Raw genomic sequence first — 17,203 nt, 5'->3', positions numbered from 1 at the left:
TCAGTTCATCGTGCAAGCCCTAAACGTGACTTTTCTGGCATACCTACTCATAATTACTTTATGCATTGTGATGCTTGTTGTGCTTGAGGTGAAAGGTCAATGATTGAGTTAGAAGGAGATGAAGAAAGGGGGAGGAGATGAGCCGATGATCGAGTGGGGTTTATGAATAATCATTTCTTATATATAATTACATGGCAAAAGTTAAGACGCATTTTCCCTCTCATGATTTGCACATGATCAGACTTAACAGACCAAATTAAACGGTGTTAGCTAAATGGACGATCTATTAAAAGTTTTCAAACCATAGTAACCATCCTTGATTACAAAAAAAAAGAATTAAAGACCAAAATCTATTTTTTTGAAAACCACAAAGACCGGAGATTTTCCTAATTTATATGAAGATACTCTTTCTTTCATAAATGTACACCATCTGGAATATAATTAAATTTTTATAATCTACAAATGTTTCTCCCCAAACTCACAATTACAAGAACAAGGGAAAAGTTACATGGTCTATGACCCTGGCGCAAACTTGGTGGCATAGACCCAAGCATTGTTAGCCACAGGATTGTCCAAATGGTCCAATAGGTTCTCCAATGGTCCCTTCCCTGTAACAATAGCTTGAACAAAAAACCCAAACATGGAGAACATTGCGAGCCTTCCATTCTTGATCTCCTTCACCTTCAACTCAGCAAATGTCACCGGGTCATCTGCAAGCCCCAACGGGTCAAAATATTGGCCACCGGGGTAAAGGTTGTTACCGTCTCCAACGCCTTCAAGACCGTTGATGCGGAACCCCTCAACAAGACCCATCAACACCACCTGGAATCCGAGCACCGCCAGTATGCTTTGAGCATGGACAAGGTTCGGGTTTCCTAAGTAGTCCAGACCACCTTCGGAGAAAATCTGGGCTCCGGCCTTGAACCAGACTGGCTCCTTGAAATCAACTTTCACCCACTTTTGGAGAACCTCCGGCGTGATACATCCGAATGCACCAAGCATGGCCCATCGCCCATGGATAACCTGCAACATGATTAAGCCATTTACCTGTTAACTAATAATCTTTTCGGATGGATGAAATGAGATGATAAAAAGGAATGAAAATGGATATGTCACCTCTAGAGCCCTGTTCTTAGCGAAGGCCTCGGGATCAGCGGACAAGCCGGCGGTGTCCCAACCGTAGTCACCGGGGAATTCGCCGGTCAAGTACGATGGGGTCTGAGCCGAAAAGGGTCCCAAGTACTTGACTCGGTCAGGTCCGTACCACAAGTCGTTTCCCTGTTCAACCAGTAAACAAACAAGTTTAGTGGATTTAGTTTATCTATGGGGTCTGAGCGGCAAAGAAGCGATCTTTTCAATATTATGCCATACCATGGTGAATTTGGCACTGGGCATGGAGACAACATCTCTTAGAGAGTTGAGACGCGATGGTCTGGTTTGACCCAAGAATGGGGTGGCTCGGACCACGGTGGTAGAGCTAGCAGCTGCAGCCATTGATGGAAGTGGCTTCTGATGAGTGATGGTTCAAGAGAGGAAGGTACAGGTGCTGACGTGCTGTTGCCTGTTGTAGATGATGGAGAAGGTTGCGAGGGTGGGGGTATCTGTAGGGAGTGAACTATGACAGGTGTGTGGTTAAGATTATGAAATTTGGGTAGAACCAATGAGAAAGCTTCAAAAGATTTCGTATATCTGCAACTCATATTACCCTATCCATTATGTCTTCTGGTCACCTAATATATAAAATATTTATATTTTAAAGTATTTCGTATTAATTGCAATGTTTGCTTGTTGTGCCAAATTTCTAGTAGCACGACAAATGAGTGATACGAAATCGAAGATCTAAGATTAAGCTTACATTTTGATTTGATAGCTTCAAAAGCTTTCATGATATAGTTCGAGTTTTGCTTTTGAGAGAGATTGGTTAACTCAAATAATTTGAAAATAACTATTAAAAACGATATTCAGTTATAAAAGATTTGTAAACTCAAATAACTTGAATATATATATTAAAGAGCGATATAAAGTTATAGAATTTTGATTCAAGTTCAATAAAAGTATGGTTTAATGATCTAGAAAGATAACGAACTTTGTTATTTGTCTACATTTAGATGACAATGTTTTTTTTGTATGCATTTGACAATTGAACTTTTTTCACCTGTTCAACATATGTTAATATGACTAATAATTAACGGTAATATTACCTTATTATGAACAGGTCAAACAAATTTAATATTCAAATGTATACAAAAAAACATGATTACCTAAATATAGACAAAAACGAAAGTTCCTTACATTTCTACGTCATCAACCCTAAAAGTATTGACTCCATAGTAGTCCCAACTATATACATTTTAGAAGTTACAATTTACGTAAGGTTTCAAAGGCTCGACGATGATTGTTGAGTCCTTATAAACTCAATCTCAACTTTATATGTTTTGAGTGTGGTTCTTAACTGTCATTAATTCGATAAACTTTGGCTCACATGTTGATCTACTAACATTTGCGTCTTTGGTTTAATGTAGAGTTTCTTCATGGTAGTTGGTGTTGTAAAACTCGACCTAATAGGTCGAGAACTCGACGCCTATTCAGAACTCAACCATTTACTAGGGCGGTCCATAAAAACTTCGACAAACACAAATATGATAATGAATATGATAAAGGAACAATACGAATACAAGGATTAACTAATAGACATTTTTTGGACTATTTAAATTAAATGTATATTGTTATCATTAATTTCGAAATTATTATGGTATATTGGTAATTATCTAAAATTGTTGATAAATCGATTTTAACAATAAATAAGGATAAACATTTACCATGCTTGACTCATATATCTCTAAAATCTCTCACATCCAGTTATATATTCATCTATATAAACACGTGACGAGAAACATATATGATATATACAAAAATACATTGACAAATTCATGGGTCTCTTGTTGTCGGATATTAGAGAGTTTTTTGAGATCAACTGGAAAACCAACTCTAATTATCAGATCTGAAAATCACAATAAAAACATGTATGTAATCGTTCTTCAATTTTAAACAAAACAGATTCGAGGAGTTAAGATCTAAAGTTTATGCTTCCACGTTTATGCTTTAGTTACTAAAATAACAATTTTTGTAAAGATCTCGATTAATCCTCGATCCATCTCTGATTAGTCCTTAAGTGTTGTGTGACCTATTAGGTGGTGCATAACGATTAATCCATGCATACATAATTAGAGATGTTGTCGAACCCGATAAACTTTTAACATCTTGAAGAAGCTTTATCTCAATAAAACTATTTGATAAGGTAATATGATTGTATTAGTCGTATTAACTTATTTTATTAAGATATTAGTTGTATGTACATACTATGTTATAATATTAATCATTTTTATTTATTTAAAATTTACATGATTTACAATTTAAGGTACGTGATTAGTCGCTGACTAATCCTCTATTAGACCGACTAATCTATAGTCGCTAGTCGACCAACTTAATACCGTCTATCGAATTTTACAACCTTGAAAATAACCAACAATTTATATCTTACAAGAAATTTTTCACTAGATTAAAAATCTTTAATATTTCGGGCTATATTCAGATCTGTTAACAACTAATCCAAAACATACATGTATATGAAACTTAGGTGCTGTTTGTTTTTTCTAAAAAAACCTTTTCTGATAACTTATTGTTTTGTCGCGCAACACTTGGCATTTTGCAGCTGTTTGTTTTTCAGAAGACTTCTTACTTAAAAACTGTTGTGCATGTGCTGCGTGGCGCAACACTTGACCATCTGCTTTAAACATCTGCACGCTTTACTTTAGCTTATTGCACTAGTCTGCAGAGGTTAAAAAACAAACAGAATTTTTATTACATGTTGCAGCCGTTTGGTCCCCCTCTTCTGCTTCAGAGGGTTGCAGAGGTGGCCCACAGACTTCAAGCATTTTCACTTCGAAAAAACAAACAACGCCTTAGTGTTCTTGTTCTTTTCGTCATTTTTTGTTTGAAAGGAGATGGTACGGTTGTGAAGAGGTTGAACGAGGCCTATATTATTATTATTATTATTATTATTATTATTATTAGTTGTGAGATCCATGTATTACATGGGTTAATTTAAAATATATATATATATATATATATATATATATATATATATATATATATATATATATATATATATATAAAAGTCAAAAGATTTGAGAATTTTGATTTTTTAAGAAAAAAAAATAATGAATTATTATAATGGAAATGTTTTTATTTTTTAAATTTAAACAAATAATTTAAATAAAAAAAGTAATGAGTTTAATTTTGAGAATTTTGAAATTAAAATGTAAGTTTATTAATAAAACTAATATTCATTTATTACTATATTTATTGCAATTATTACATTAAAATTTTATATGAAATTTAATAAAATAGAAAAACTCATAAAATGACATGTGGAAAAAAAATTAATTCAAAATAACCATAAAATGACATTTGACATATTGAATAAAAGTGTGACAAATGGCAAAAAAAATCTTCATTTATTAGAGTAGATTATTATTTGTGTAATATGATTGTCAAGAGGTTGAACGAGATTTAAATACAAATTAAAGTTTAATTGATTGCTTTACTTCTGAAGGTTCAGTAATGTCAATGCTTTATTGTTTTAATTGATTAAATGTTTAATTGTTTTAAATAATGAAAATTATCTTTGGTCCTTCATTAATTAACAAAATACATCAGCCTTTTCGTTTGAATATATTAAGCTTAAGCTTTGATTAATGATTATTAGACCATTTGTTTTATGTTTATTTATTTATTTAATCTAAGAGCATTTTTTGGACGATTTGTGTGGGATTTGTTTATAACATATAAATCTTGATGAGCCTTTAGTTTCTTTTTGAAAAGAATATAGTCATTTTATAAGGGAATTCCATATGTACATCTCTAAATTGTTTTGTATACCCCATTGTAAGTATAATAGTGTCTCTAGCCCTCATAATTTGATAATTTATGTGAATGAGAGGTATGTATTATAACACCGTTTGTGTAAATATATAATATGTGTAAACAGCCTTTTGTAAAGTGTTTTTGCATTTGATAATTGACATTTCACACATTGATCGTCACATTTATTAACTTTAGTTTTAATCAAATTAAATATCCATTTAGTATGATTAATACTAATCTCTAAATATTATTAAAAGAGTACTTTTAATTCTAACTTGAAGAAATGAGGGTCATTGATTGTATTTCAATCATATATTTTCCACCATTGGATTATTTGCTGACATCATCTTTGTCAACCATTTTATTTTTGTCCACAAATTTTATAAAACATATATTACGTTTTAAATTAAGAAGTCTATTAATGACAATTAAATCTCACCAAAAATCTCTAAATATTATTAAAATAGAACCTTTAATTCTAACTTGAAGAAATCAGGGCCATTGATTGCATTTCAATACTATATTTTCCATCCTTGGATTATTTGCTGACATCATCTTTGTCAACCCTTTTATTTTTGTCCACAAATTTTATAAAACATATATTACGTTTTAAATTAGGAAGTCTATTAATGACAATTAAACCTCACCAAAAATAAAATGAATTAAATTAGGAATTCTAATAATAACAATTAAATCTCACCAAAAATAAAATGAATTAAATTAGTAATTCTATTAATGACAATTAAATCTCACAAAAAATAAAATGAAAAAATGCCCCGCCCCATCCCTCATTACCAGTACTCATACCCTCTCTCCCTTTTTTCTTTACATAATTTATCTAACCTAAGTTTTGTAGAGGGGAAGAAAACGGGGAAAGAAGAAATAGAATATATGTCGGCTTCGATCTGTGTAGACTAGTCTTGTGTTCGATCATCATTAAAGAAGGAGGAATGATATATAGATAAATTTCTTTGGATTCTAATTTAATTTGGTCGTAGTTTAGATCGATTTTGGGTATGTTTTAGATTATGTTTCTTTTATTCTGTTTCAACTTTGAAGTTCCAATCTATAAAACCTTTCGATTTAAGTTTAAATCCATAATGATTACATTTTCTGAATTTGCTTCGATTTATGTTCTTATGATATGTATTGTTGATTTTGATTTTTTAAGTTATAGATATCTGGAGAGCAAAATGATGGACACAGCAGCACCACTACCTCTCATCCATTGTTTCAATTTGGAAGATATGTCCATTAGGTAGTGAATTTGTATATGTCGATTTTTTTTTTATTTTTACATTTTTTGTATATTCATTTAGTCAGTGATTTTTTTGTGGCTTACCAGGTCGTGAATGGAAGATATACTCGAGTCAATATCAATAATGTTTTACCCATTCGATCCCTTCCTGGATTTGGAGATGGAATTTAAACCCTTATACGATTGAGTGATCCACATATTCTACAACTCAGCAAAACCCAGTAGTGATATGTGTTTTGATTTATTGTAAAAAACATCTTTAAAAATACAAAGTGGGCTCTTAGAAATAAGTTATTCACTTATCCTTTTTTAATATTCTAAAAAAACATCTTTTAGACTCAATAGCAAAGAAAAGACAAAGTTTAGTATATAATGTAAACAGATTACATCGATAAATCTTATTGGAAAATGTTTGGGATTGATTAATTTTGGTTAATTAGCAGGGTTTTTTTTTGTTAACTTGTGTTGCCCGGGCATGCCGAGAAGCATAGTAACAACCTTGCACAACCTTATTCTTTCGTTTAACTGGTTTGAATCTTCTTATTGCGTTTACTTTCTTATTGATAAATGGGTACACCCTACACTCTTGAAAATAGGGTTGGTAACATTGTGAGTATCAAGGTTTTCTCAGCAATATGAGAAGATATTAGTATAAAAGTTGCAATATAAACCATTTTAATTACATAGTAATAACTAAACAAAGATATGTGAAGGATTATCTTTATAATTTAAATTGCAATATATAACATAAAAATCGTATGAAATTTTCATTGTTCCATTCCATGCCTCACAAACATGTTTCTGAAATGGAATTTGTAACATCCGGATTTCCAGGCATGACGATTTGAGTATTTCTTTTTGAGTTATAAGGAGGGACTCGACGAGTCGACGCCTAGACTCGTCGAGTAGGATCGCGATTTGCTGACTGGATTAATGAAGGGACTCGACGAGTCCGCGCTGTGGACAAAAACCCTAAATCTTTGGGCTTGTGCCCTATTTAAGGGTCCTTATAGCCCTCAATTGCGGCTATCAGTCCAGAGAGAGAAACCCTAGAGAGCTTGAACGAGTTGTGTGAGAGAGAAAGCCATTTCAACCCTTTTTGGTGTTGTTTTGCAAAGAAGAAGGTTTTCCAGCTAGAGGAGGACAAGAGGGTTGCTAATCCGTGGTTTCCAAGCTTGGATCTAAAGTGTTGAGGTAGCAAATCGATCCTTTCTCTGTTTGGTTTAAGATCCTTGAATTTTAGGGTTTTCTATACCCTTTATTGGCTTGAAATGTTGAGTATGTTGTCCCTTTGAGTGTTAGACTCTGGATCTGGACCTCTAGAGGTCCAGAGGGCCTTATCCATTCTGCTTTATGTTGGTTCATGGAGGGAATGAGACTATGTTGCCATTTTAGAAGCCATTTCACCAAGGAAAGCCTTGTGTGCGTTGCATGAATATCAAGACTGAGCCTTTACGTGGTTACCGTGTTTGGAAAGGTCAGATCTATAGGTTAGAGAAGCAGATCTGACCTCAGAAGGTCATTTGAGTGTTGCCATGGAAGCAACTCGCCGAGTTCATAAGTGGACTCGACGAGTCGAGTCGGGGTTGCCTCGCGATTCGTGACAGAATAACCCGTCGAGTGAAGGGATGACTCGACGTGCCAAGTGAGGCTAGAAGGATTCAAAGGACCCGCATGGACTCGCCGAGTCGCCCATGTGCACTCGACGAGTCAGGTCAAAGTTTGATCGTTGACTTCAGTTGACCTTAGGGTTTTGGTCAAGCTGATTCAAGAGAGTTCTGGAAGGGGTAGAATGGTCTTCTACCCATCATTAGAGACGAGATGATGAGAGAGTATTGATTAGGGATGTTATTCTGTTGATAGGAGGAGGCTAGATCGGGTATCCGAGCACGGGAGGTTGTCTGATACCGTACGAGGTGAGTCTTCTCACTATACTGTACTTGGAGTGGTACCTATGTGTGACCGGAAGGTCTTATATGCTATGAGATGTATATGATGTATGCTGTTATATGATATGGATGTGGTATGTATGTTATGAATGCTAAGGACCGGAAGGTCATTATGCTAAGGACCGGAAGGTCATTATGGTATGGACCGGAAGGTCAACATGATATGGACCGGAAGGTCATTACGGGTAGGACCGGAAGGTCTACCAGGGTTGTGGGATGGAAGTCCTCTGAGACACAGCGACCGGAAGGTCTTATTGCCTTGAGTGGCGTATGTTCGTATGTGGTATTTTGGGGAACTCACTAAGCATTTATGCTTACAGTTGTTGTGTTATGTGTTTCAGGTACTAGCGAGGATCGCGGGAAGGGGCCGACATGATCCGTACACACTCATGAAGTTTATGTCTTGAGATTCTGGGATATGTTTTGTTATGATAACATTGGATACATTATGTTTTGATAGTACCTTATGAATAAAAGTATGTTTTAAAAATGAAAAATTGTTTTGGAAATTTACGTTGTTATAAGTTGGTATCAGAGCCTTGGTTTGAGGGATTCGGATGCACCTTCGGGCGTATCTGAACTCAAACTGAGGATTTGAGAAGGTTTTTCATAAAAAGGAACAATTTTTCTAAAAGAGTAAAAGACTTTGAGAAAAGCAGAAAGGAGCAGTGTGTACAATCATCCAGCGCCCGAACGGTGATTTCCCAAAATACCCTTACCTTATGTATTATGAGATATGATATGATACGCTATGCATGCTAGAGTAGGCTAGGTATTCATATTAGGACTAGAGTGGCCTGATTTGTGATGCCTTAGCCTAGGAGATTACTGTTGCTATGTGATGCTTCGAGAGTGAGTAGGTAGCAGTGAGGAGCTTATGAGAGGTCTACCGAAGGGTAGCCTATGCTTAGCGAGGTGTAGAGTACTTGTGATCTGGGATCCTAGGAGGAGGACTTGGGATGAATACTGATGCGGTGTGAAAGGTAGTATAGGGCCCGTACTACTGAAGACATCGGATCAGTGAGCAGTCCAAGTAAGAATCCTTAGGGTACCAAGGAACAAGTAGGGTTGGGTGATCGAGTGCGAGTATACTCGATCGAGTCTCTGGTATCTTCGTGTTGTGTTTCAGAGACATCATGGTTGGTACACCACACACACCGGAGAGCAGCGGTGTTAGCGATGATGAGATTCACCGTATGATTCATGACGAGATGACCGTGGCGATCCAGAAGGCTAATCCGGAGGATTTTAAGTAGCGGATTGAGAAGTGATGTCATGGTTCGAGTACCATGATAAGTAGCGGATTGAGAAGTGATGTCATGGTTTGAGTACCATGATAAGTAGCGGATTGAGAAGTGATGTCATGGTTCGAGTACCATGATAAGTAGCGGATTTAGAAGTGATGTCATGGTTCGAGTACCATGATAAGTAGCGGATTGAGAAGTGATGACATGGTTCGAGTGATGGGTTTTGAGCATTCTAACACTCCTAAGTGTACATGCAACCCTAAATACCTTGGATCTATGTTTTCTCTATTATACATGCAATTATGAACTTTCCAAGGTATTACCCTATCTAGCATACAATACTTGATACTTGGGTAATCAAATGGATAGAATACATACCTTTGTTTGATGTAGCTTGTCTCCATGAAGCTTGAGTGCCTAGTGCCCCAAGTGTGACACCTCAAATGGTTCACACAACACCAAATGCACATGGAATGACTTGAGAGAAATGGAACACTCCTTGAAATCGTATAGCCCTCATATTCACACACTAGTTCACGATTTCTTGAGCCATGGGATTCTTTTATATGGTGGCTATTAGGGTTACACCATGTAACTCATAACTTTACCCATTCCTTATGCTCCATGGATTTTAACCTCCATGGAGTATCCATGGGTCACCCCATGGACTTAGTCCAACATAAGGAATCTTGGATCACAAGCCCACATATATAAGAATGAATGATTTACACAATCAACCCATATATTTAATTAGTCTCCTTTTGATCACTTAATTAATTCCAAATTAATTCTTGATTAATACTAATTAAATAACCTTATTAATATATTAGAACTTATAATATATTAACCAACCTTAAGTGTTATTTCTCTCATTATAGTCTATCCAAATGCATGATGCCATACAACCCAAATGGACCATGCCGGGTCGGGTCAAGTCTTACCAATTATAGTTATGGACTTAGACATTAATCCAACATCGAGTACCATGATAAGTAGCAGATTGAGAAGTGATGTCATGGTTCGAGTACCATTATAAGTAGCGGATTGAGAAGTGACGTCATGGTTCGAGTACCATGAGTTGTAGCAGGTCGAGAGGTGATGTCATGGTTCGAGTGCCATGATGTGAGGTGGAATAAGAAGAGGGAACATGGTTCGAGTACCATGACTCGTAGAAGATTAAGAGGAGATAACATGGTGCAGGTACCATGATTCATAGCAGATCGAGAGGTGGCCACGCGGTTTGAGTACCATGATATGTGGCGGTTAGTATTTCTGGTTTTTACCGGTTATTCCGTGGGGATTGTCTAGACTGAGATCAGAGGTGAATGAGTATGGGGCCAGAAGGCCTTGATGAACTAGTTTTAGTGGAGTATCCCTTGAAAAGGGAAATCGAGTGAGCTCCGAGGGATTGTTGGTGATATGCCAGTTGGAGTCGCAAGACTCAGGGATGAGTAGGGATGGTGCGTTATGGGAGAATACCGTCTGGGCTGGGCGACCGGCCGATAGTGGAGAGGTCACTTTCTGTGACCCGAGTGGTGCTATTTCCGTTTCCTGTGGGAGACGTAAGAGGTAATGAGATTTCAGTTTTTGAGTTTGGGGGTGAGCCCTGTGGGATTGCACGGATGGTGATCTCCAACCAGAGTATATGGCAGTAGATCTGCTGCGAGATAAATATATAGCTTGAACAGGTCGTCAGTGGGGGCTGAGATGGTCAAGGACCAGGATACACCCTAATTGAGTATAGTAGGGCATGTATTAGCTGCAACGTCGGACGATCCAGAGGAGTATATCAGGGCGGTGGCCCTTATTGTCTTTGATGGGTATTAAGAGTGGAAATATGGTTTCTACTCTTATGATAAGTGGCGTGATGGAACGTTGGTTGAGGAGTCGATGATGAGGAGTACGGTAGATCATTACTTCCAGACTAAGAGTCAGGGTTAATACTGGACAGTTGGGAGGTCCGGTGATGGAATGGTGTGAGATTCTGAATGACTAGAGGCAGTCATGGTGGGAAGTTCTGAGGATTTCATCTGAGTTTCAGGGCATTTGGAGCTGCTCGATCTCTGTCGGGAGATCATCGAGCGTTGCGTAGCACCTTCCAAGAGTAGGTGCGGTGATTACTGGTGGAAACAGTCGGTGTGATAGGTTGTTGGCACGCCGATTGGGGATGGTTCGAACCCTAAGTGGGGGAGAACCGGGTATTTTATTGAGGGGATCATAGATTCGATCGAGAATGGTTAAGAGATCTGGATATAGAGACCGGCGGTGCGAATTCATTGAGCCCAAGGTTGTTGGTGATTGAGACGAGGTGCAGAGCAAGATAATGCATGTGTTATGTTTGAAGAGGATGAGTGCCTCCACGACAAGTGGCCGTTGATCGGAGACCTTAGGGTGAACGGGAATTCTTCAAGGTCATAATGGTGAATTCGAGATGGTTGGCTCGTAGGGTAAGTTCGGCGGTTGAGAAAATTTGGTTCAATAATGGGGCTGTTATTCAGCTTGGAAAGGGGAGAAGTTGATTAGACAACCAATTTCAGGTTGTGGAACAGGAAGATCAGTGGATGAGACGAGATGTCATGAGGTCCTATGAGGTGTATCTGTTGGGTTTTGAGCATTCTAACACTCCTATGGTGTACATGCAACCCTATAAACCTTGGATCTATGTTTTCTCTATTATACATGCAAATATTAACTATTCCAAGGTTTCATCCTAACTAGCATATTATGAAGCACCTATACTACAAAGTTCTAGTTAGATGACATACCTTTTGATGTAGCTTGATGTCTTCAAGCTTTAAGAGCTTAGCCCCAATAGTGTGGAAGCCTCAAATGGAATCACAAATCACCAAAACACCTTGGAAGAACTTGAGAGAATATGTATGCACACTAAAATCGGCCCACTCTTATTTTCACACACTTGTCCAATTTTGTGAGCCAAGGACCCCTTTATATATTATGGAGGATTAGGGTTACATCCATGTAAACCCTAATACCCATGACCTTTCATTTACATAGGATCCATGGGATAAAAGCTCCATGGACCATCCATGAAAGCTTAGCCCAACCTAAATGAACTTGGCACATTCCATATATATAAGAGTCCATATTTAATTAGTTCTTTTTGATCACTTAATTAATTCTAAATTAATTCTTGATCAATACTAATTAAATAATATGATTCCATATTAATATATTAGAACTTATAATATATTAATATAAATCATAAATATATTATTCTCAAAAGACTATCCATATAAATTGTGTCGGTGAAGTGCAACCCAAATGGACCATGCCGGGTCGGGTCAAGTACATACCAAAAATAGTTATGGACTTAGACATTAATCCAACAGTCTCCCACTTGGATAAGTCTAAAACTATTATTGAGTATGACTTCAAAACCTAACTGGCAATCGTAGCTCTTAAAGCCGCTGTCGAACTCTGACCTTGTCAATGACTTGTCCATTAGATAAAGGATCATATATTCCTCCATTCTAGATATCATATGGACTGAGACATGGATTATAATCATTCTCTCTGTCCATTTGTTGTTTCCCGATTTTCGATTTATGATGACTGACTGATTGAACAAATCAAATCAGTCCTGGCTTGGCCAAGCACTCACATGTGTCATCGCTAAATCATGGAGGGGCCCACAGATATCGCTTTTATCCCGAAGGTAAAAGGAATGGATAAACTTCGACTCATATGGCTTGTTCTACTACTTGTTGAATCATACACAAAGGCACGTTTAATAACATCGAGTTACGAATGCGTTTTCGTGCAATCAATGTATAACCAACTCATAGTAACAACTCATATCTCTAGGTTTTAAGAATATAAGATATTATCGTCTCATGATCACTCGTGATAAAATCCATGAAGTGATTCAAATGAGCGCGGGTTGAATCCAATACTCAGAACTTATGAGCACTCATGAGTGTTGTAGCACCACTTTGTCCATCAACTTGGACCTCTACAAACCAACCAATGACAGTCTTGATTCATATCTACTTCCAACATATGACCGACTGTGGATGGTTTGAATAACTTAATCATTCAGGAAGAGCGACTTAGTTATTCTGGAAGTCAAAACATGCAAAGTGAAACACAAGAATAAATGAATCAAATATGGTATCAAACCCTATGAATATAAATAAACACTTTTATTTATCACCATACTGATTACTCATTATTCATTGTTTCGATTTTATCAACTTTATACTTGAATTAAAAACACTAATTGTCCCATGCTCCAAGCATGTACACTATGTTTTTCTTAAACAATAGCTTTGCCATACACCAAGTATGCACTCTATGTTTGTCTATGATCCTTACTTTGTGAAATAAACCAATTGAACATAATTTCAATGATTCTAATTTCACACTCCCAAATCCTTATCGAAAAATGTGAGAATTTCAAATTCCTATCATTTATCGAAATCTGTTTAGATTTTAAACTTATATGCACTGACCCTCCTGTAATGAATATGTACAAAGTCACAAAGACTTGTCAACAGTCATTATAAGGTATTCCAATGGAGATCAACTCCATGGAAACTAAGTCTCATATTCAAAGTACATTGCTTTGGACATGCTTCTTGCATTAAGTTTTCTAATCTTACACATATAACTTCCACCTATGGAGACAACTCCATATTCTCATTTTGACTATCACTTCTGAATAAGAGATGCCTCTTTTCAGAATATGTCAATATGGTCCTTCCAAAATTAGCACTATACTTCCAACTATCCCTGAGCAACCAATCTTTGGTAAACCTCAGATTGTCCTCGACAATTGCTTAATCATTTTAGTCATATCCAATTCTAGACCTTTTCCCTTCTTAATGCCTCTAGGCATTTGGAAAAATTTAGAAATGACAAATATTATAGCACATGCAATCGATCCTGTACCCAAAGCAAATGGTACACGATTCATGATGTATCACATAAAGACATGATTCTAGACCAGTCTTTTGCTACAATATTTTTATTTGCCATGTTTTCAAAATTTGACTATGAAGAGGGATGTCGTAATCATAATCGAATTTTGAGAATGCAATATATAGAATTTCCTTAAGTTGAACCAATCCAACATGAAATTCATATATATATTCTTGACTAAAGATGATTAAGGTCTCAATCTAAGCCTTTAGAACTGAAATGAAGTATATCCTCTCCCTTAATTATAGCAAAACAACTTTTTCAATCCCTGCAGCCTCACGAATTGAAACTTTTGTTTTCTATAATTAACATTGCTAACTTGCAACACTAACAATAATTATCATGCTCCCACTAACATGATGATTATTAGCATAACACTTATGCTCCCACTAGCTTTGACATGTACTCAGAAATCAGCTGGACTTCTAGAAATCAATACTTTATTGACTTTCTTACCAAAGTTCAGATTTCTGATACGAGATGCTTTGATAAAACTTTATCAAAATCATACACCTTTCCTTAGATAGCATGCATGTGTGTCTAAACAATTTCAGAACTATGAAAAGGGATGCCGTAATCATAGTCTCAATTGTTTAGACCTTTTGCCATCTGCTTCAAACCTACTTGGTGGAAGTGTTTCCTCACCATCATTTTCATGAATCGGAGAGAAACCTTATGACCCTTAGATTTTATGGTGTATGTGTTCTTATCCATGTGAATCGTCAAAACCATAGTCACAAGACAAGGATAATGACAAATCAAAACTCATATGGACTGAACTTATGCAATCTTAACTTCTTGCCACCTGGCAGTACAGGGCCTGCCATTGCTTCCAAGTTGTTATGCAACCAATTGAGAACTTTCAGAACTCCTATGCAAAGCCAACTTTAACTGGAATGGGCACAGAATATGTCAACACGATAGGTTATAAACCTCAAGTCGTGTGCTAGTGAAGAACCTCAGGTTTTATTCTTGATTAGTTCTTGAAATTCTTTTTAGGATCTTTAAGACTCCCACTATCCTCTTGACATATAAGACTATCTTGCCAAATATTCAAGAGATAGTGCGGATTCTTTATCAAGACAAACACTTCACACAATTGGCCTTAGTTGGTCTTTGTTTTATCCAAAACATCACAACTTACTAATTTCAAATGTACAAGAGTAGGACACTTTTACTCTTACATTTGACAAGTGTTTTAAACCTTTCTTTAAGATATGTCACTCAAGTTACAATCTTGGAGTATGACTCTAAGAATTGTTTTGGAACGAAGTATGACTCATCTACCTGATCGAACCATTTCAACAATTCATGACTCCTCTTCTTAGTCATAAGAATGCACTAAGATGACCTGTAGAGGACTAATTATGATATGATTTCTAAATCATTAAGATGATCACAAACATGATACTAAAGTACTCTCCCATCTTTTCAGATTTGAGAAACTTTTATCTTTCTGTCTAATTTGATTCTTCCCATTCGTTCTGCCATACATTGAGACTTTTCCAATGTTTCAGAATTATACTTAAACTTGTAAGTATAACCATATTTACTAAACTTTAGTAAATCAAATAGTCTTAACGAGCTTTGTGGTGGACATGACCAGTGCACAAGAATGTGTACTCGATCCTTTTAGTCCTTCACTTGACTCACACATCCATGTGAACAAGTAATTAGTCTTGATTTTCCAATGCTGGAAAGTTCTCATTCATCATACTATTCAACTTGCATGATTCCAAGTTTCGGTCCAATTGAAACTTGGGCGATGAGGAACTTTCCTAATTTGGTAAATTTAGACACTACCACAAATGAAAGAATCAAATCCATTTTCCAATATTGCTGTCAATGGAATTATATAAGCAACAATTTTCCACAAATGCCATTGTAAGGATAGTTCAAATAAATAAAATTAAACAATTTTCTTTTATTTTAAAACTTTGCGGAAAAACTTATCCTTACAATCCACATGGAAAATTGTTGTTATCTATTCCTTAGCAATATATCATAACTTCTTAAGCAACTGCTCAAAATTCTGATGCGATCGAAATCCACCTTCGCGATCAGAATCAGCATATACTTCCTTTAAGATTTCTCTCTATTCTTTGATTCTTAAAACATCAACATGTGACCCAGTCACATCATGTAATGAGGATCTCAGAATAGAACTTAACAGAGTTAGATAATGGGCTCTACATGATGTAGAGTCAAACTTATTGACTTTAACATCCTTAGGTAAATTTGGCAGCTTTGCAATCAACGCCCCTTCCTTTGGCAAAATAAACATATGGACCCTTTGGTAATGGGATTATCTCAGACTTAGCCTTTCTCTTTACCATTTGGTCAACCGGGTTGACTATGGCCAATCCCTTTCCATTGGGAAGAGAATGCTTTTTTTGGATTTCCAATGTCACCATTGTCACTGTCCATAAAGTTTTTGGGAAGTTGATATTCTAATCAAATTTGCTTTACTATCATTCCAAATCATTGCTGATTCAGCAGCACCAAGCAAATAGATATGATCATTAAGGTTCATGTCATAGTCTGTTTCATAGTAGTCCCAAAGGAACTCACTATGTGACTTAGAAAGTGATTGAACATCCAACTTTCTCAAGACTTTGACACCCAACTCTCCCGGCTTGTCAATATGTGACTTCATCTCTAAGATGTGATCACACATAGACCTTGCTTGCCATTAGGGCTTGAGTGACCTTGAACTTGTGGGTTAGGGAGAATAATTGGAGGAGGTGGAGGAAGAGAAGTATGACTTCCATGAGCCAAACTCGGGAAGTCATATTCATTAGGAAAGCTTGGTTTGGGAAGATCATTGTTGTCTAAACCAGACATCAACAATGGGAGAAATTCACGTAAAGTTGATTTAAGTC

General features: G+C 36.4%; 1 protein-coding gene across 1 annotated transcript; it reads right to left on the bottom strand.

Moving 5' to 3' along the window:
• Positions 1 to 407: 407 nt before the first annotated feature.
• Positions 408 to 1,586, bottom strand: LOC145124493 (chlorophyll a-b binding protein 13, chloroplastic). Its single transcript, XM_079059856.1, has 3 exons — positions 1,372 to 1,586; positions 1,117 to 1,278; positions 408 to 1,023 (listed from the first exon to the last, which is right to left on the bottom strand). Exons 1-3 carry the CDS (start codon positions 1,492 to 1,494, stop codon positions 514 to 516), a joined length of 795 nt encoding a protein of 264 aa, XP_078915982.1. The 5' UTR covers positions 1,495 to 1,586; the 3' UTR covers positions 408 to 513.
• Between the last annotated feature and the right edge of the window lie 15,617 nt (positions 1,587 to 17,203).

This window comes from Lactuca virosa, chromosome 7, assembly GCF_052849685.1.
Source record: "Lactuca virosa cultivar CGN04683 chromosome 7, Lactuca_virosa_CGN04683_v6, whole genome shotgun sequence".
In the NCBI taxonomy this organism is placed as follows: Eukaryota; Viridiplantae; Streptophyta; class Magnoliopsida; order Asterales; family Asteraceae; genus Lactuca; species Lactuca virosa.
The sequence above is the reverse complement of the archived record's forward strand: the minus strand, read 5'-3'. Positions and strand labels throughout refer to the sequence as shown.

Coding starts and splice junctions, on each gene's coding strand:
- LOC145124493 (XM_079059856.1), bottom strand. CDS start 1,494: ATGGCTGCAGCTGCTAGCTCTACCACCGTGGTCCGAGCCACCCCATTC. Junction 1,279..1,371: donor CCAGTGCCAAATTCACCATG/GTATGGCATAAT, acceptor CTGGTTGAACAG/GGAAACGACTTGTGGTACGG. Junction 1,024..1,116: donor CTAAGAACAGGGCTCTAGAG/GTGACATATCCA, acceptor ATCATGTTGCAG/GTTATCCATGGGCGATGGGC.